The sequence below is a fragment of the Zonotrichia leucophrys genome, unplaced genomic scaffold (assembly GCF_028769735.1).
Source record: "Zonotrichia leucophrys gambelii isolate GWCS_2022_RI unplaced genomic scaffold, RI_Zleu_2.0 Scaffold_64_270646, whole genome shotgun sequence".
Taxonomy (NCBI): domain Eukaryota; kingdom Metazoa; phylum Chordata; class Aves; order Passeriformes; family Passerellidae; genus Zonotrichia; species Zonotrichia leucophrys.
This window is the reverse complement of record NW_026992269.1, coordinates 120,441-140,967: the sequence shown is the minus strand read 5'-3', so window position 1 is coordinate 140,967 and position 20,527 is coordinate 120,441. Positions and strand designations below refer to the sequence as shown.

General features: G+C 49.0%; 2 protein-coding genes across 2 annotated transcripts in view; one reads left to right on the top strand and one right to left on the bottom strand.

Annotated features, from left to right (window-relative positions):
* Nucleotides 1–20,527, bottom strand: part of DHX16 (DEAH-box helicase 16) — a 116,927-nt gene that overhangs the window by 4,896 nt on the left and 91,504 nt on the right. The window lies entirely within an intron of this gene.
* The window catches only part of ABCF1 (ATP binding cassette subfamily F member 1), a 33,046-nt gene continuing 12,737 nt past the window's right edge, over nt 219–20,527 (top strand). The window contains exons 1-16 of the mRNA XM_064737481.1: nt 219–304; nt 1,278–1,324; nt 1,835–1,921; nt 2,844–3,009; nt 4,063–4,097; nt 4,795–4,896; nt 5,800–5,868; nt 6,624–6,683; nt 7,491–7,577; nt 8,164–8,244; nt 9,136–9,261; nt 11,350–11,450; nt 13,773–13,858; nt 16,558–16,697; nt 17,845–17,993; nt 19,617–19,700. Coding sequence (XP_064593551.1) covers nt 241–304; nt 1,278–1,324; nt 1,835–1,921; nt 2,844–3,009; nt 4,063–4,097; nt 4,795–4,896; nt 5,800–5,868; nt 6,624–6,683; nt 7,491–7,577; nt 8,164–8,244; nt 9,136–9,261; nt 11,350–11,450; nt 13,773–13,858; nt 16,558–16,697; nt 17,845–17,993; nt 19,617–19,700 — 1,484 coding nt within the window. The 5' untranslated portion in view covers nt 219–240. The remainder of the gene's footprint in view (nt 305–1,277; nt 1,325–1,834; nt 1,922–2,843; nt 3,010–4,062; nt 4,098–4,794; nt 4,897–5,799; nt 5,869–6,623; nt 6,684–7,490; nt 7,578–8,163; nt 8,245–9,135; nt 9,262–11,349; nt 11,451–13,772; nt 13,859–16,557; nt 16,698–17,844; nt 17,994–19,616; nt 19,701–20,527) is intronic.

Sequence of the window (20,527 nt, the reverse complement as noted above, 5' to 3'; positions counted from 1 at the left end):
TGTGATTGACTGATCCGCTGACTAATAGCAGCGCAGAGCACCCGGCAGGCGGGATCAACCAATAGGAGAACGCGTTACCGCAAGGGTGGGCGGGAGAAAAAGTCGCTAGCCAATAGCGATAAAAGCGCGTGCGTGGTGGGCGGGGTCTGAGGAAGAGCGGACCAATGAGAAGCGGCGTCGCGGCCCGGAAGCTGCTCGCAGCGGCGGTGGCGGCGCATGCGCAGTGCGCGGTGCCTGGCCATGCCGAAGGGAGCGCGGCCGGCGGGGGCCAAGCAGGAGGAATGGAAGGGGGGGGACGAGGAGGGTGAGACCCCCGGGAGGGGACCCCGAAATTGGGGGGAGACCCCCGGGAGGGGACCCTGGAATTGGGGGAGACCCCCGGGAGGGGACCCCGAAATTGGGGGGGGATGAGGGGGAGACCCCCGGGAATGGGACTCCGGGACTGAGGGGGGATGGAGGCGAATGAGATCCCTGGGATTGAGGGGAGACCCCATGAGGGGACCCCAGAATAGAGGGGGAGATGAGGGGAAGAACCCCCGTGAGGGGACCCCGAAACTGGGGAGGAGACCCCCGTGAGGGGACCCTCAAAATTGAGGGGGGGATGAGGGTGAGACCCCTGTGAGGGGACCCCAAAATGGTGGAGGGGAGAAAGAATCCCATGAGGGGAACCCGGGATAGGACCCCAGGATTGAGGGAGGGACCCCAGAAATGGCGGGAGGACGGGGAGACCCCCATGAGGGGACCCCGGGACTGAGAGGCGATGAGGGGGAGACCCCCGGGAATGAGGAGGGGGCTGAGGATGAGACCCCCGTGAGGGGACCCCAAAATGGCGGAGGGGGGAGAGAACCCCGTGAGGGGACCCCGGGATTGAGGGGGGGACCCCAGAAATGGCGGGAAGAGCGTGAGACCCCCGTGAGGGGACCCCAAAATGGCGGGAAGAGCGTGAGACCCCCGTGAGGGGACCCCAAAATGGCGGACGGTGGAGACCCCCGTGAGGGAACCCCAAACTGAGGGGGGGTGGAGGTGGATGCGACCCCCGGGATTGAGGGGGGACCCCCATGAGGGGACCCCGGGATTTTGGGGAGCCCCCCAGGATTTTGGGGAGCCCCTCAGGATTTTGTGCTCCTTTTTTTTCCCCCATTTTTTCACCCCAAACCTCCCCATTTTGGGGGAACCCCCCCCCAAAACCAACCCCTGAATTTGGGGAGGGGTCTCCCCCCAAACCTTTGGGATTTTGGGGCGCCCCCAGACCCATTTAACCCCCCCTGCCCCCACAGAGCAACCGGTCAAGAAGGGCAAGAAGGACCGGAAAGGCAAAAAATCCGTGAGTGACCCCTGACCTTTGACCTCTGACCCCTCCCCCAAATTCCTGGGGACCCCTCCCCAAATTCCTGAAATTCCTGGACCCAAAATTCCCAGATTTTCCCCAAAATTCCCAAATTTTCATCCAAAATTCCAAGATTTCCACCCAAATCAATTTCCCAAATCTTTCCCTGAAATTCCTGGATTTTCCCCCAAAATTCCCAGATTTTCCCCCAAAATTCCCTTTTTTCCCAAAATTCCAAATTTCCCCCCAAAATTCCCAATTTATCCCTGAAAATTCCCAATTTCCCTCTCCCATTCGCAAAATTCCCAAGTTTCTCAAAATTCTCCAAATTTTTACCTTAAAATTCCATGTATGTCCCCTAAAACTTCCCAATTTTTCCCCAAATTCCAGATTTTTCACCAAAATTCACGATTCTGTTCGCTAAAATTCCTGGATTTTTCCCCCAAAATTCCCAAATTTTCCCCTAAAATTCCCGAATTTCCCCAAATTTCCCGTTTTTCCCCCCAGTTCTTCGAGGAATTGGCTGAGGAGGAGAAGGCGGCGCCGGCCCCGCCCCCTCCCGCCCCCGAGAAGGAGGGGCCTGCACCTGCCCAGGTTAATTATGCAAATTAGGTTAATTGCTTATGCTAATTAGGTTAATTAGTTATGCTAATTATGTTGATTGGGGAGGGGTGGGAAGGGGCGGGGTTAAAGAAAGGGTTAATGAGGAGTGGGAGGGGCTTAATTGGGTGGGGCTAAGGGGGAGGAGCTTAAAAGGGAGGGGTTACAGGAAAGGGGAGGGGCTAAAAGGGAAAAGGGGTGGGGCTAAAGTGGTGATGAAAAGGGGAGGGGCTAAAGAGGGTGGGGTTTAAGGGAGGGGCTAAAGGGGGTGTTGATCAAAGGGGAGGGGCTAAATCTAAAAGGGGAGGGGCTAAAAAGAGTGGGTCTAAATTTAGTGTGGGTTTGAGTGGGTGGGGCTAAAGGGGAGGGGCTAAAAGTGGAGTCAAAGGGAGCAAAGTGATGTAAAGGGGAGGGGCTAAAAGGGGGGGGGCCAAGCAGGTGGGAGTTAAAGGGGAAGGTCAAAAAGGGGTGGAGCTAAAGGGGAGGAGCTAAAGGACATTGGGTTAAATGGGAGGGGCCAAAAGGGGGTGGGGCTTAAAGGGAGGAGTCTAAAGTGGGTGGGGTTAAAGGTGAGATAAAGGGGTGGGGCTTAAGGGGTGGGGCTATGATGGGGAAGAGAGGGTAAAGGGTGGGTGGGGGTAAAGGTGAGGATCATGAAAAGGGAGGGGCTAAAGGGGTGGTTAAATGGGCGGGGCCAAAGCCAAAAGGGGTGGGGCCAAGTGGGTGGAGTTAAAGAGAAAGGCCAAAAGGGGGTGGAGCTTAAATGGGAGGGATCAATGCAAATTAGGGGAGGGGCTAAAAGAGGAGGGGTTAAAATGGGCGGAGCCAAACCCAGCCTGACTCCAATACCCCGGCCATTAACAAAGCAGCTAATTAAGACCTAATTAGCATAATGAACACTAATTAACCCTCGCAGGGGTCCCGGCGGAAGCGGGACCGGCGGAAGGAGGGGCGGCGGCCGCGGGGGGCGGAGCCTGAGCCCGAGGAGGAGGAGCTGAGCCGGAGGCTGCAGGCGCTGGCGGCCGCTGCTGACGGGGAGGAGGAGGAGGAGGAGGAGTCTGGAAGGGGATTTGGGGATTGGGGTCCTGGAGGAATTTGGGGATTTGGGGGATGGGGGTTGGGGGAATTTGGGGGTTGGGGGTCTGGGGTGGAGGGAATTTAGGGGGAATTGGGGTTTGGGGGATTTGGCTGGGGGAATTGGGGGGGGAAGAATTGGGGGGGGATCTGGATGGGGGGTCCTGGAAGGGAATTTGGGGTTGGGGATTTGGGGGATTGGGCCCTGGGGGAATTTTGGGGGGTCCTGGAGGGATTTGGGGATCCTGGAGGACTTGGGGGTCCTGGAAGGATTTGGAGATCCTGGGGGGGATTGGGGGAATTGGGGTTGGGGAATCTTGGGGGTATAAGGATTTGGGGGGATTTGGGGATCCTGGATGGAATTTGGGGGTCCTGGGGGGAATTTGGGGGTCCTGGAGGGAATTTGGGGTCATGGGGGAAATTGGGGGGTCCTGGAAGGGAATTTGGGGGGATTTGGGGATTCTGAATGGAATTTGGGGGTCCTGGAAGGGAATTTGGGGTCCTGGAGCAATTGGGGATTTGGGGTCCTGGGGGGAATTTGGGGGGTCCTGGGGGGGATTTGGGGTCCTGGAAGGTTGGAGATTTGGGGGAGGGGGAATTGGGGGGTCCTGAGTGAATTGGGGTCTGGGGGAATTGGGGAGTCCTGGAAGGTGGGGGGATTTGGGGATTCTGGAGGAATGGGGTCTGGGAAGGATTGGGGGGGGAATTGGGTTTGGGGGTGGGATCCTGGATGGAATTTGGGGGTCCTGGAAGGGATTGGGTTATGGGGAATTTGGGGTAGGAGGGATTGGGATTTGGATGGAATTGGGGTCCTGGGGGGAATTTGGGGGTCCTGGGGGAATTTGGGGGTCCTGGAGGGAATTTGGGGGTCCTGGTGGAATTGGGGGTCTGGAAGGGAATTTGGGGTCGGATGTTGGTCCTGAAGGGAATTTGGGGCCCTGGATGGAATTTGGGGGTCCTGGAGGGATTTTGGGGGGTCCTGGAGGGATTTTGGGGGGTCCTGGGGGGCTCTGAGCCCTTGGGGACCCCTCAGTGACCCCTCCCCAAATTGTGCCCAACAGCTCCAACAGGGAGGAGGGGAGCGAGGAGGAGGAAGGTGAGGAGGAAATGGGGGGAAAGGGGGAAAAAATGGGGGAAAAAATCACAAAAGAAATGGGATTCAAAAATGGAGAAAAAATACTGGAAAAAGAAAAAATGGGGGGAAAATTACAAAAAAGGGGGAAAATTAAAATAAATGGGGGAAAAATGATAAAAAAATGGGGAAAATTAAAAAAAAATGGGGAATAGGGAATTAAAAATGGGGAAAATTAGAAAAAGGGGAATTATAAAATGGGGGAAAAATAGAAAAAAATGGGAAAAAAAAGAGGGAAAAAATCACAAAAAATGGGGAAAAATTAAAAAGAAAGGGTGAAATCGCAAAAAAATGGGGGAAAATTACAAAGAAAGGGGAAAATTAGAAAAAAAGGGGGAAAAATACAGAAAAATGAGGATAAAAATCACAAAAAATGGGGAAAAATAAAAAAAGGGGGAAAATTCACAAAGAATGGGGAAAATTCACGAAAAATGGGGGAAAATCACCCAAAAATGAGGAAAAATTTAGAAAAAATTGGGGAAATTCTCCTTAAATGGGGAAAAAGTTTCCCCCACATGGGAATTTAGAAGGAAGATCTTTTAAAAAAGGAAAAAATTCAATAAAAATGTGGAGATTTTGGAGGTTTTGGTGTGTAAATGTGGGAAAAGGTGAAACTTTGGGGGAAAATGGAATAATTTGGGATTTTTTGGGTGTTTTTTAGGGTGGGAACGTTTTTGCTGCCCTGAACCAGGAGCAGAGCGAGGAAGAGGAGGAGGAGGAAGAGGAAAAAGAGAAAAAACCAACAAAGGGCAAAAGCAACAAAGTGAGGGGGAAAAAACAACAAAAATTCTTCAAAAAACCCCAAAAAAAATCCTGAAAAAAACCCCCAAAATTCCTGAAAAATCCCAAAAAAATCTTGGAAAAAACCCCAAAAATCCTTGGAAAAAACCCCAAAAAATTACTGAAAAAAGACCCCAAAATTCCTGAAAAACCCCAAAAAAAGTCCTGGAAAAAACCCCTAAAATCCCTGGAAAAAACCCCAAAAAAATCCTGAAAAAAAACCCCAAAATCCCTGGAAAAAACCCCAAAAAATTACCGGAAAAAGACTCCAAAATTCCTCTGAAAAAACCCATAAATCCTTCAAAAATGTCCCGAAATCCTAAAAAAAGACCCCAAAAATTTCTGGAAAAAAAAAAATCCCCAAATTCCCCTAAAAAACCCCAAAATTCCTGGGAAAAAAAATCCTCAAATTCCCCTAAAAAACCCCAAAATCCTAAAAAAAAAAGATCTAAAAATTTTTGGAAAAAAAGCCCCAATTTTTTTCCAAAAAACCCAAAATCCCTGAGAAAAACCCCAAAAATTTCTGGAAAAAAAAAACCCCAAAGTCCCTCCAAAAATCCCAAAATCCTCAGGAAAAACCCCAAAAAAATTCTTGAAAAAAAGCCCCAAAATTTTTGACAAAAAAACTCCAAAAATCCCTCAAAAATATCTCAAAATTCTGGAAAAAAAACCCCAAAAATCCTGGAAAAAAGCCCCAAATTCCCTCGAAAAAGCCCCAAAATCCCCAGAAAAAAAATTCAAAAATTTCTGGGAAAATAAACCCAAAATCCTCTCAAAAAAATCCCAAAATCCCCCCAAAAACCCCAAATTTTTGGACAAAAACCCCCAAAATCCCTTATAAAAAACCCCAAAATCCCTCAAAAACCCCAAATTTTTGTATCCCCAGGAGGAAGAGGAGGCTGAGAAGAAGAAGAAGAAAAACCCCAAAAAGGAAAAACCCAAAGGGAAGAAACAGGTGCAGAAATTTGGGGTTTTTCTTTGTTTTTGGGGGTTTTTTTGCCCAATTTTTGGGGTTTTTTCCCCCCCAATTTTTGCTGGGTTTTTTCCCCCCAATTTTGGGGGTTTTCCCCCCAATTTTTGCGTTTTTCCCCCAGTTATTTTGGTTTTTTTACCACAATTTGGTTTTTTTTTCTCCAATTTTTTGGGGTGTTTTCCCCAATTTTGGTGGGTTTTTTTCCTCCAGTTTTTGTTGGTTTTTTTCCCTTAATTTTTGGGGTTTTTTTCCCCAATTTTTGTTGGGGTTTTTTCCCCAATTTTTGGGATTTTTCCCCAATTTTTGGGATTTTTCCCCCAATTTTTTGGGGTGTTTTCCCCAATTTTGGGGGATTTTTTCTCCCAATTTTTAGGGATTTTTTTCCTCAATTTTTGTTTTTTTCCCCCAATTATTTTGATTTTTTCCCACAATTTTTTTTCCTCAATTTTTGGGGTTTTTTCCCCATTTTTTTTAACATTTCCCCATTTTTGGGGACCCAAAATGTCCCAAATTTTTGGAATTTCCCCCAATTTTTTTGGTTTTTTTCCCCCAATTTTTGGGTTATTTCCCCCAATTTTTTGTTTTTTTTCCCCCAATTATTTTGATTTTTTCCCACAATTTTTTTCCCCAATTTTTGGGGTTTTTTCCCCATTTTTTTAACATTTCCCCATTTTTCAAGACCCCAAAATGTCCCAAATTTTTGGGATTTTTCTCATTTTTGTCCCCAAAATCCTCAGGGGAAACCTCCCAGTGATGAGGATGAGGCCGAAGGCTCCGAGGAGGCTCCGGGGAGGAAGGTGAGGGGAGAATTTGGGGAAATTTGGGGAAATTTGGGGTTTTTTGGGGGGAATTTGGGGTTTTTTGGGGGGAAATTTGGGGTTTTTTGGGGTAAAACCAAAAAACTGGAATTTTTGGGGATGAAGACCCCAAAATTTGGGATTTTTTAGGGATGGATGTCACAAAATTTGGGGTTTTTTTGGGGGGAGTTTGGGGGTAAGATCCCAAATTTTGGAGTTTTTGGGGTGTAAAACCCCAAATTTGGGATTTTTTGGGGGTGTGAGACCCCAAATTTGGGATTTTTTGGGGTTTTTTTGGGGGTGTAAAACTCCAAATTTGGGATTTTTTGGGGGTTTTTGAATTCCCCAAATTTGGGATTTTTTTGGTTTTGGGGATCCCCAAATTTGGGATTTTTTGGGGTTTTTTTGGGGTTTTTGGGTTCCCCAAATTTGGGATTTTTTGGGTTTTTTTGGGGTTTTGGGGGTGTGAGACCCCAAATTTGGGATTTTTTGGGGGTTTTTTGGGGTTTTTGGGGGTGTGAGACCCCAAATTTGGGATTTTTTTTTTTTTTTGGGGGTTTTTTGGGGGTGTGAGACCCCAAATTTGGGATTTTTGGGGTTTTTTTGGGGTTTTTGGGGTGTAAAACCCCAAATTTGGGATTTTTTGGGGTTTTTTTTGGGGTTTTTGGGGTTTGAAACCCCAAATTTGGGATTTTTTTGGGTTTTTTTGGGGTTTTTGGGGTGTAAAACCCCAAATTTGGGATTTTTTGGGGTTTTTTGGGATTTTTTGGGGGTGTAAAACCCCAAATTTGGGATTTTTTGGGACAGAACAAGTTCAAGGCCCTGAGGGAGGAGGAGGATGAAGAAGAGGAAGAGGAGGAGGAGGAGGAAGGAGCCCGGAAGGGAAGCGAGAACGTGAGTTTGGAAAATTTGGGATTTTTTTGGGAATTTTTGGGGTTTTTTTTTTAATTTTTTGGGTTTTTTGAGGATATTTTGGGGATATTTTTGGGTTATTTGGAATATTTTGGGGTTATTTTGGAGAATTTTGTGGTTTTATTTGAGATTTTTTGGGGGATTTTGGGGATTTTTGGGGTTATCTTAAAATATTTTTGAGGGTATTTTTGGTTTATTATTTTGGGGATATTTTGGGATAATTTGGGATATTTGAGGGAATTTTGGGATTATTTTTGGGGTATTTTCGGGTTATTTTAGTGCTTTATTGGGATACTTGGAGGAATTTTGGGATAATTTTGGATTTTTTGGGTTCTTTTGAGGGGTTTTGATGAATTTTGAGATCATTTTGGGATAATTTTGGATTTTTTGGGGGGTTATTTTAGAATATTTTGGGGATATTTTGGGGTAGTTTTGGGTTATTTTTGGTGTGTTTATTTGGGATATTTTGGGCTATTTTAGGTAATTTTGGGGTATTTTGGGCCCTTTTTGGATATTTTGGATATTTGGGGCCATTTTGGGTCGTTTTTCTCCATTTTTGGTTCCCCAGGAGGAGGAGGAGGGGGCGGGGCCGAGGGCGGGGCCGGACGCCCGAGTCAGCAAAAAGGAGAAGAAGAAAATGAAGAAACAGGTGAGGGGCGGGGCTTAACAGGGGGCGGGGCCTGAGGGGCGGGGCTTAGCTACAGGGGCGTGGCTTAGAGTCAGTGGGTGTGGCCTAACAGGGCATTGATTTGGTGTATGACTGTGGGCGGGGTTTACCCACAGGGGCGTGGCCTAGCGGCATGGGTTGGGTCTGTGGGTGTGGCTTAGCCACAGGGGCGTGGCCTAAGTGGGTGTGGTTCATTGTGGGTGTGGCCTAATTTGGCATGGTTTGATGGGTGTGGCTTAATGGCATGCAACTTGCTGTGGGTGTGGCCTATCTGGGTGTGGCTCTTTGTGGGTGTGGCCCAGTTAGGTGTGGTTTAATGGGGGCGTCCCCCAGTGGGCGTGGCCTGTGGTGGGCGTGTCCCTGACTGTTGGCCCCGCCCAGGCGGAGTTTGAGCGGCAGGTGGCGTCGCTGCGCGCGGCCGCCATGACAGTGGGCGTGTCCCGGTGGGTGTATCTATCAGTGGGCGTGTCCCTGGTGGGCGTGGCTCAATGTGGGCGTGTCCCTGATGGGCGTGGTCTGTGTGTGGCCCCGCCCAGGCGGAGTTTGAGCGGCAGGTGGCGTCGCTGCGCGTGGCGGCCATGACAGTGGGCGTGTCCCGGTGGGTGTATATCACAGTGGGCGTGTCCCAGTGGGTGTATCTCACACTGGGCGTGTCCCTGATGGGCGTGGTCTCTCTGTGGCCCCGCCCAGGCGGAGTTTGAGCGGCAGGTGGCGTCGCTGCGCGCGGCCGCCATGACAGTGGGCGTGTCCTAGTGGGTGTATCCCACAGTGGGCGTGTCCCAGTGGGTGTATCTCACACTGGGCGTGTCCCTGGTGGGTGCGGCTCAGTGTGGGCGTGTCCCTGATGGGCGTGGTCTCTCTGGCCCCGCCCAGGCGGAGTTTGAGCGGCAGGTGGCGTCGCTGCGCGCGGCCGCCATGACGGGCGAGGGCGATTTCGCCGTGTCCCAGGCCGAGCTGTCGTCGCGCCAGGCCATGCTGGAGAACGCGTCCGACATCAAGGTGGGCACGGGGGCAAAACCCAGCCTGGGAGGGGCAAAACTCACCCTGAGGGGGAAAAACCCACCCTGACGGGGGCAAAACCCACCCTGAGGGGGCAAAAATACATCTAGGGGGGTAAAACCCACCCTGAGGGGGGCAAAACCCACCCTGAGGGGGGCAAAATTTACCTGGAGGGGGGAAAAACTCACCCTGAGGGGGCAAAACCCACCCTGGCGGGGGCAAAACCCACCCTGAGGGGGGAAAAACTCACCCTGAGGGGGGCAAAAATACATCTAGGGGGGTAAAATACACCTTGACGGGGGTAAAATACACCGGGAGGGGGGCAAATACACCTGGAGGGGCAAGAATACACCTAGGGGGGTAAAAATACATCTGGAGGGGAGCAAATACACCTGGAGGGGGCAAAACCCACCCTGAGGGGAGCAAAACTCACCCGGAGGGGGCAAAACTCACCTGGAGGGGGGCAAATACACCTGGGGAGGAGCAAAAATACACCTAGGGGGGCAAAACCCACCCTGAGGGGGGCAAAAATCATCTGGAGGGGGCAAAACCCACCCTGAGGGGGGAAAATATACCTGGGGGGGCAAAACTCACCTGGAAGGGGGAAAAACTCACCCTGAGGGGGGCAAAAATACACCTAGGGGGGCAAAACCCACCCTGACGGGGGCAAAACCCACGCTGGGAGGGGCAAAACCCACCCTGAGGGGGGCAAAACCCACCCTGAGGGGGCAAAAATACACCTAGGGGGGTAAAACCCACCCTGAGGGGGGCAAAACCCACACTGAGGGGGGCAAATACACCTGGAGGGGGCAAAAATACACCTAGGGGGGTAAAAATACACCTGGAGGGGGGAAAACCCACTCTTGGAGGGGCAAAACTCACCCTGAGGGGCAAAAATACACCTAGGGGGGCAAATACACCTGGAGGGGGTAAAACTCATCTGGAGGGGGGCAAATACACCTGGAGGGGGTAAAACTCACCCTGAGGGAGGCAAATACACCTGGGGAGGGGTAAAACTCACCTGGGGAGTTTTTTTCCCAATTTTTTTCCTAATTTTTTCCTGTTTCTCCTAAATTTTTCCTTGGTTTTTTCTGCATTTTTTCGCATTTTTCCCCTGTTTTTTTGTGGTTTTTTTTCCCCATTTTCCACCCATTTTTCTCCATTTTTTTCCTCCATTTTTTCCCCATTTTTTCCTCTGCTTTTTCTGGTTTTTTTCCTTAATTTTTTTCCCCATTTCCCACTGTGTTTTTTCTGTGATTTTTTCCCTATTTTCCCCACTTTTCCCCCTGTTTTTTCTGGTTTTTTCCCCATTTTTCTCCATTTTTTTCTCCATTTTTTTCCCCCATTTTTTTCCCATTTTCCCCCTGTTTTTTCTGGTTTTTTCCTCATTTTCCACCCGTTTTTCTCCATTTTTTCCCCATTTTTCCCCCATTTTCCCTCTGCTTTTTCTGATTTTTTCTCCATTTTTTCCCCATTTTCCCCTGTGTTTTTTCTGTAATTTTTTCCCCATTTTCCCCACTTTTCCCCCTGTTTTTTCTGGTTTTTTCCCCATTTTTCACCCATTTTTCTCCATTTTTTCTCCATTTTTTTCCCATTTTTTTCCCATTTTTTCCCTCTGTTTTTTGTGGGTTTTTTCCCCATTTTCTTCCCCATTTTCTGCTGTGTTTTTTCTGTGATTTTTTCCCCATTTCCCTCACTTTTCCCCCTGTTCTTTCTGTTTTTTTTCCCATTTTCCCCCCGTTTTTTCCCCATTTTTTTCCCCATTTTTTCCCCATTTTTCCCCTGTTTTTCCCCTTTTTTTTCTGTTTTTTCCCCATTTTCCACCCATTTTTTCTTCATTTTTTCCCCATTTTTCACCCATTTTTCTCCATTTTTTCTCCATTGTTTTCTCCATTTTTTCCCCATTTTTCACCCATTTTTCTCCATTTTTTCTCCATTGTTTTCTCCATTTTTTCCCCATTTTTCACCCATTTTTCCCCATTTTTTCCCCATTTTCTCCCCGTTTTTTCCCATTTTTTCCCCATTTTTTCCCGTTTTTCCCCATTTCCCCCAATTTTCCCATTTTCCCGGTTTTTTCCCCCATTCCAGCTGGAGAAGTTCAGCATCTCCGCCCATGGCAAGGATCTCTACGTCAACGCCGACCTGTTCATCGTGGCCGGGCGCCGCTACGGCCTCGTGGGGCCCAACGGGTCAGAACGGGGCGAAATCCCGGGATTTTGGGAAATTTGGGATTTTTGGGGTTAATTCTGGGGATTTTGGGCAAAAATCCCGGAGTTTTTGGGGTTAATTTTGGGGTTTTTGGGGTTAATTTTGGGGTTTTGGGGTTAATTTTGGTGCTGTGGTTTGGTCAGATTGGGGTGAAATCCTGGGATTTTGGGAAATTTGGGATTTTTGGGGTTAATTCTGGGGGGTTTGGGGTTAATTCTGGGGGTTTTGGGCAAAAATCCCGGAGTTTTTGGGGTTAATTTTGGGATTTTTGGGGTTAATTTTTCAGTTAATTTGGTTTAATTTTGGGGGGTTTGGGGTTGTTTTTGGGGTTAATTTTGAGTTAATTTTGGGCTAATTTTGAGGTGAATTTTGGGTGAATTTTGGGTGAATTTGGGGTTAATTTAGGGGTTAATTTTGGGTTTGTTTTGTGTTAATTTGGAAGCGTTTTGGGATTAATTTTGGGGGTTATTTTGGGATTATTTTGGGGGTAATTTGGGGTTATTTTGGGGTTTTTGGGGCGTTAATTTTGCATTAATTTTGGGGTTTTGGGAGTTATTTTGAGGTGAATTTTGTGTTAACTTTGGGTGAATTTTGGGCTAATTTTGAGGTGAATTTTGGGCGAATTTTGGGTGAATTTTGTATTAATTTTGTATTAATTTTGGGCTAATTTTGGGTGAATTTTGTATTAATTTTAGGTGAATTTTATGTTAATTTTGGGTTAATTTTGGGTGAATTTTGCACTAATTTTGGGTGAATTTTGTGTTAATTTTGGGCTAATTTTGGGGTGAATTTTGGGCTAATTTTGAGGTGAATTTTGGGCTAATTTTGGGTGAATTTTGTATTAATTTTGGGTGAATTTTGTGTTAATTTTGGGTGAATTTTGGGTTAATTTTGGGTGAATTTTGTGTTAATTTTGGGTGAATTTTGGGTTGATTTGGAGTGAATTTTGGGAGACTTTGGGGGTTCATTTGGGGTTAATTTGGGGAGTTAATTTTGCGTTAATTTTGGGGTTTTGGGAGTTATTTTGGGGTTAATTTTAAGGTGAATTTTGGGCTAATTTTGGGTGAATTTTGGGCTAATTTTGAGGTGAATTTTGTGTTAACTTTGGGTGAATTTTGTATTAATTTTGGGCGAATTTTGTGTTAATTTTGGGTGAATTTTATGTTAATTTTGGGATAAATTTGGGATAATTTTGTGTTAATTTTTGGTGAATTTTGGGATAATTTTGATGTGATTTTTGTGTTAATTTTGTGTTAATTTTGAGATAATTTTGGGTGAATTTTGTGTTAATTTTGGGTTAATTTTGGGTGAATTTTGTGTTAATTTTGGGTGAATTTTGGGCTAATTTTGGGTGAATTTTGGGGTAATTTTGGGTTAATTTCGGGTGAATTTTGGGTGAATTTTGTGTGAATTTTATGTTGATTTTTGTGTGAATTTTTGGGTGAATTTTGTGTGAATTTTGTGTGAATTTTGGGTGAATTTTGGGTGAATTTTGTGTTAATTTTGGGTGAATTTTGGGTTGATTTGGAGTGAATTTTGGGAGACTTTGGGGGTTCATTTGGGGTTAATTTTGGGGTGAATTTGGGTGAATTTTGGGTTGATTTTGAGTGAATTTTGGGAGACTTTGGGGGTTCATTTGGGGTTAATTTGGGGAGTTAATTTTGTGCTAATTTTGGGGTTTTGGGAGTTATTTTGGGGTTAATTTTAAGGTGAATTTTGTGTTGATTTTGGGCTAATTTTGGGTGAATTTTGTGTTAATTTTGGGTGAATTTTGGGCTAATTTTGGGTGAATTTTGTGTTAATTTTGGGTTAATTTTGTGTTAATTTTGGGTGAATTTTGGGTTAATTTTGGGTGAATTTTATGTTAATTTTGTGTTAATTTTGGGCTAATTTTGGGTGAATTTTGGGTGAATTTTGCATTAATTTTGGGTGAATTTTGTGTTAATTTTGGGTGAAATTTGTGTTAATTTTGGGTGAATTTTGGGTTGATTTTGGGTGAATTTTGGGTTGATTTTGGGTGAATTTTGGGTGAATTTTGTATTAATTTTGGGTGAATTTTGTGTTAATTTTGGGTGAATTTTGTGTTAATTTTGGGTGAATTTTGGGCTAATTTTGAGGTGAATTTTGGGCTAATTTTGGGTGAATTTTGTATTAATTTTGGGTGAATTTTATGTTAATTTTGGGTGAATTTTGTGTTAACTTTGGGTGAATTTTGTATTAATTTTGGGTGAATTTTGTATGAATTTTGGGAGACTCTGGGGGTTCATTTTGGGGTGAATTTGGGCGGATTTGGGTGTTTTTAGGAAGGGGAAGACGACGCTGCTGAAGCACATCGCCAACCGCGCCCTCAGCATCCCCCCCAACATCGACGTCCTGCTCTGCGAGCAAGGTGCCTACTCGGGGGATACTCCGGGGTTACTCCGGGGTTACACCTGGGTTACACCTGGGTTACACCTGGGATACTCCAGGGTTACACCGGGGTTACACCTGGGATACATCTGGGTTACACCTGGGTTACACAGGGGTTATACCTGGGATACTCTGGGGTTACTCCGGGGTTACACAGGGTTTACACCGGGGTTACACCTGGGTTACACCAGGGATACACCTGGGATACACCAGCGTTACACCGGGGTTACACCAGGGTTATACCTGGGATACTCGGGGGTTACTCCGGGGTTACACCTGGGTTACACCGGGGTTACACTGGGGTTATACTGGGGTTACACCTGGGTTACACCTGGGATACACCTGGGTTACACCTGGGATACACCTGGGGTACACACAGGTTACACCTTACGTGTCTGGCCTGTTTATTTGTCTCTCACCTGTGTGTTTACCTGTCTCTTGCCCATCTCACCTGTGCTTACCTGCCCTAGGGGTGCTGGCTGGTGACGCCTCTGTGTATTTACCTGGGTCACCTGTTCTGAACCTGTCCCACCCGTGTGTGTTACCTGTATTTCCTGTGTTATTTACCTGTCCCACCCGTGTGTGTTACCTGTATTACCTGTATTACCTGTATTTACCTGCCCCACCTGTGTGTGTTACCTGTATTTCCCTGTGTTACCTGTATTACCTGTATTTACCTGTCGCAGAGGTGTTGGCCGATGACACCCCTGTGATCCAGGCCGTGTTCAGGGCAGACACTGTGTCACCTGTGTGTGTTACCTGTGTGTGTTACCTGTGTGTGTTATCTGTGTTTACCTGTCTCTTACTTCTGTTATTTACCTGTCTCACCTGTGTTATTTACCTGTATTTACCTGTACAGAGGTTCTGGCCGATGACACCCCCGCCGTCCAGGCCGTGCTCAGGGCTGACACTGTGTGTTACCTGTGTGTGCGTTACCTGTCTCACCTGTGTTATTTACCTGTATTTACCTGTGTTATTTACATATATTTACCTGTATCTCCTGTGTTATTTACCTGTATTTACCTGTATCTCACCTGTACAGAGGTTCTGGCCGATGACACCCCCGCAGTCCAGGCCGTTCTCAGGGCTGACACTGTGTGTTACCTGTGTGTTACCTGTATTTACCTGTATTTACCTGTGTTATTTACCTGTACAGAGGTTCTGGCCGATGACACGCCCGCGGTCCAGGCCGTTCTCAGGCCTGACACCGTGTGTTACCTGAGTGTTTTACCTGGGTGTTACCTGTGTGTGTTACCTGGGTGTGTTACCTGTCTCACCTGTGTTATTTACCTGTATCTCACCTGTACAGAGGTGTTGGCCGATGACACACCTGCCGTCCAGGCCGTTCTCAGGGCTGACACGAAGCGTTTGCGGCTCCTGGGTGTTACCTGTGTTATTTACCTGTATTACCTGTATCTCACCTGTGTTATTTACCTGTATTTACCTGTCCCAGAGGTGTTGGCCGATGACACGTCCGCAGTCCAGGCCGTGCTCAGGGCCGACACCGTGTGTTACCTGTGTGTGTTACCTGTGTGTGTTACCTGTATCTCACCTGTGTTATTTACCTGTATTTACCTGTATTTACCTGTGCAGAGGTTCTGGCCGATGACACCCCCGCAGTCCAGGCCGTGCTCAGGGCTGACACTGTGTGTTACCTGTATCTCACCTGTGTTATTTACCTGTATTTACCTGTATCTCACCTGTGTTATTTACCTGTACAGAGGTTTTAGCCGATGACACGCCCGCAGTCCAGGCCGTTCTCAGGGCTGACACGAAGCGTTTGCGGCTCCTGGGTGTTACCTGTGTTATTTACATATATTTACCTGTATCTCACCTGTGTTATTTACCTGTCTCACCTGTATTTACCTGTGCAGAGGTGTTGGCTGATGACACCCCCGCAGTCCAGGCCGTGCTCAGGGCTGACACTGTGTGTTACCTGTGTGTGTGTTACCTGTGTGTGTTACCTGTCTCACCTGTGTTATTTACCTGTATTTACCTGTATTTACCTGTCCCAGAGGTGTTGGCCGATGACACGCCCGCAGTCCAGGCCGTTCTCAGGGCCGACACGAAGCGTTTGCGGCTCCTGGGTGTTACCTGTGTTTACCTGTGTTATTTACCTGTATTTACCTGTATCTCACCTGTGCAGAGGTTCTGGCCGATGACACGCCCGCAGTCCAGGCCGTGCTCAGGGCTGACACGAAGCGTTTGCGGCTCCTGGGTGTTACCTGTGTTATTTACATATATTTACCTGTCTCACCTGTGTTATTTACCTGTCCCAGAGGTGTTGGCCGATGACACCCCGGCTGTGCAGGCCGTGCTCCGTGCTGACACTGTGTGTTACCTGTGTGTGTTACCTGTGTGTGTTACCTGTCTCACCTGTATTTACCTGTCTCACCTGTGTATTTACCTGTATTACCTGTATTTACCTGTACAGAGGTGCTGGCCGATGACACGCCCGCCGTCCAGGCCGTTCTCAGGGCCGACACGAAGCGTTTGCGGCTCCTGGGTGTTACCTGTGTTTACCTGTATTTACCTGTGTTATTTACCTGTATTACCTGTATTTACCTGTGCAGAGGTGTTGGCTGATGACACCCCCGCAGTCCAGGCCGTGCTCAGGGCTGACACTGTGTGTTACCTGGGTGTGTTACCTGTCTCACCTGTGTTATTTACCTGTCCCAGAGGTTCTGGCCGATGACACGCCCGCGGTCCAGGCCGTTCTCAGGGCCGACACGAAGCGTTTGCGGCTCCTGGACGAGGAGCGGCGCCTGCAGGGGCTGCTGGAGAGCGGCGACGACTCGGCCGCAGAGAGGCTGGAGAAGGTACCGGGACACACCTGGGGGTGCTGAAACACACCTGGGGGACACCAGGGCACACCTGGGGGTGCTAAAACACACCTGGGGGCACCTGGGGGCACCTGGGGGTGCTAAAACACACCTGGGGGCACCTGGGATACACCTGGGATACACCTGGGGGCACCTGGGGGCACCTGGGGGCACCAAAACACACCTGGGGGTGCTAAAACACACCTGGGGGCACCAAAACACACCTGAGATACACCTGGGATACACCTGGGATACACCTGGGGGTGCTAAAACACACCTGGGATACACCTGGGGGCACTAAAACACACCTGGGGACACTTGGGGGCACTGAAACACACCTGAGCATACCTGAGATACACCTGGGGGCACCTGGGGGCACCTGGGATAGACCTGGGATAGACCTGGGCACACCTGGGGGGGCACCTGGGGGCACTAAAACACACCTGGGATACACCTGAGCATACCTGAGATACACCTGGGGGCACCTGGGGGCACCTGGGGGCACTAAAACACACCTGGGATACACCTGGGGGTACCTGGGCACACCTGGGGGCACCTGGGCACACCTGGGCACACCTGGGGGTACCTGGGCACACCTGGGCACACCTGGGGGACCCTAAAACACACCTGGGGGTACCTGGGGCACACGTGGGGGTACCTGGGGCACACCTGGGGGGGATTAAACTCACCCGGACCCACCTGGGGCACACCTGGACACACCTGGGGCACACCTGGAGCACACCTGGACACACCTGGGGCACACCTGGGTACACCTGGACACACCTGGGGGTACCTGGGGCACACCTGGGGCACACCTGGGGCACACCTGGGGCACACCTGGGGCACACCTGGGGGTACCTGGGGCACACCTGGGGTGGATTAAACACACCTGGACACACCTGGGGCACACCTGGGGCACACCCAGACACACCTGGGCACACCTGGGGTGGATTAAACCAAACCTGGGGGGGATTAAACCCACCTGGGGCACACCTGGGGGTACCTGGGCACACCTGGGGCACACCTGGGGCACACCCAGACACACCTGGGCACACGTGGGGTGGATGGAGCGCACCCGTGGGTGCTGTGGGTGCTGTGGGTGCCCTCCCCCCTCCCCAGGTGTGTCACCCCCTCACCTGCGCAGGTGTACGAGGAGCTGCGCGCCATCGGAGCCGCCGCCGCCGAGGCCAAAGCGCGCCGGATCCTGGCCGGGCTCGGCTTCACCCCGGAGATGCAGAACAGAGCGACCCGGAAGTTCTCGGGGGGATGGAGGATGAGGGTCAGCCTGGCCAGGTGAGACCAGGGGGCACCAGGTGGGACCAGGTGGGACCAGGTGGGTTTAGATGAGCTCCAGGTGGGACCAGGTGGGTTTAGATGGGTTCAGGTGGGTTTAGATGGGCTCCAGGTGAGCTCAGGTGGGACCAGGTGTGTCCAGGTGTGTCCAGGTGAGCTCCAGGTGTGCCCAGGTGGGTTCAGGTGGGACCAGGTGAGCTCCAGGTGTGGGACCAGGTTGGGTTTCACCATTGGAATGCAGAACCGGAAGTTCTTGGAGGGTTGGAGGATGAGGGTCAGCCTGGCCAGGTGAGACCAGGTGGCTCCAGGTGGGGTCGGGTGGGTTTAGATGGACTCCAGGTGGGTCCAGGTGTGTCCAGGTGAGCTCCAGGGCTTGGTGTCACTGTGGCAATGCAGACCCGGAAGTTCTCGGGGGGATGGAGGATGAGGGTCAGCCTGGCCAGGTGAGACCAGGTGGCACCAGGTGGGTTCAAGTGGGACCAGGTGAGCTCCAGGGTTTGGTGTGACCATGAAAGTGGAGACTCAGAAGTTCTTGCAGGGATGGGGGGTGAGGACTCACCTGGCCAGGTGAGCTCAGGTGGGTTCAGGTGGGTTCAGGTGGGTTTGGGTGGGTTCAGATGAGCTCCAGGGTTTGGTGTGACCATGGCAATGCAGACCTGGAAGTTCTTGGAGGGGTGGAGGATGAGGACTCACCTGTCCAGGTGAGCTCAGGTGGGACCAGGTGTGTCCAGGTGGGACCAGGTGGGTTCAGGTGGGTTCAGATGGGCTCCAGGTGAGCTCCAGGGCTCGGTGTCACTGTGGGGATGCAGACCTGGAAGTTCTCAGGGGGATGGAGGATGAGGGTCAGCCTGGCCAGGTGAGCACAGGTGGACCAGGTGGGTTCAGATGAGCTCCAGGTGGGACCAGGTTGGGTTTCACCATTCCAATGCAGACCCAGAAGTTCTTGGAGGGATGGGGGATGAGGACTCACCTGCCCAGGTGTGCCCAGGTGTGCCCAGGTGTGCCCAGGTGTGCCCAGGTGCCCTCAAGTGCTTCCAGGTCTATCCCAGGTGTATCCCAGCCCCCCCAGCTGTGCCCAGGTGTGTCATAGCCACACCCAGGTGTGCCCAGGTGCCCCCAGCTGGGCCCAGGTGTATCCCAGGTGTAACCCCTGTGTAACCCCAACTTAACCCCGGTGTATCCCAGGTGTATCCCAGGTGTATCCCAGGTATAACCCAGGTGTATCCCAGGTATAACCCAGGTGTATCCCAGGTGTAACCCCAATTTAACCCCAATTTAACCCCGGTGTAACCCAGGTGTAACCCTGGAGTAACTCAGGTGTATCCCAGGTGTATCCCAGGTGTAACCCCGATTTAACCCTGGTGTAACCCCGGTGTAACCCCAATTTAACCCCAGGTGTAACCCAGGTGTAACCCAGGTGTATCCCAGGTGTAACCCAGGTGTAACCCAGGTGTATCCCAGGTGTAACCCCAATTTAACCCCGGTGTAACCCCAGTGGAACCCCGGTCTAACCCCAATTTAACCCTGATATAACCCTGGTGTAACCCCGGTGTATCTCAGGTGTAACCCCGGTGTAACCCCGGTGTAACTCCGGTGTATCTCCGTTGTATCTCCGTTGCCCAGGGCTCTGTTCCTGGAGCCGACGCTGCTGATGTTGGACGAGCCCACGAATCACCTGGACCTGAACGCCGTCATCTGGCTCAACAAGTGAGGGGGGAATTTGGGGGAAGAGTCTGGAATTTTGGGCAATTTTTCTGAATTTTTGGGGGTTTTTTTGGGATTTTTTGTGATTTTTTTGGGGATTTTTTTAGGGATTTTTTGTGATTTTTTGTGATTTTTTGGGATTTTTTTAGGGATTTTTTGTGATTTTTTTGGGTTTTTTTAGGGATTTTTTGGGATTTTTTGTGATTTTTTGTGGATTTTTGTGGATTTTTTTAGGGATTTTTCGGGGGGAGTTTTACAGATTTTTTTTTTAATTTTCTTAGGGATTTTTTTTAAATTTTGGTGGGAATTTTTTTATTTTTGTATTTTATTTTTTGGAGATTTTTTTGGGATTTTTTTTTTCACTTTTTTAGGAACATTTTTTGGAATTTTTTGGGGATTTTTTGGGAATATTTTGGGACATTTTAGGAAGTTCTGTTGTGAGGGGGATTTTTTTTTTTTTGGTAGGATTTTTTTCACCAAAATTCTCTTTTTTTTTTCCTAAATTCCCATTTTTTCTCCCCAAAATTCCTGTTTCCCCACCAAAATTTCCAACTTTCCCCCAAAATTCTGAACTTTTCCCCCCAAAATTCCTATTTTCTCCCTACATTTCCACTTTTCTCTCCCAAAATTCCTGTTTTCCCCCAAAATTCCCACTTTTTCCCCTGAAATTCACATTTCCCCCCCAAATTCCCATTTTTCCACCCACAATTCCCATTTTTTCCCCCAAAACTCCAATTTTTTCCCCAACATTCCATTTATTTCTCCAAAAATCTCTTTTCCTCCCTGAAAAATCTCATTTTTCCCCCTGAAATTCCCATTTTTTCCCCTAA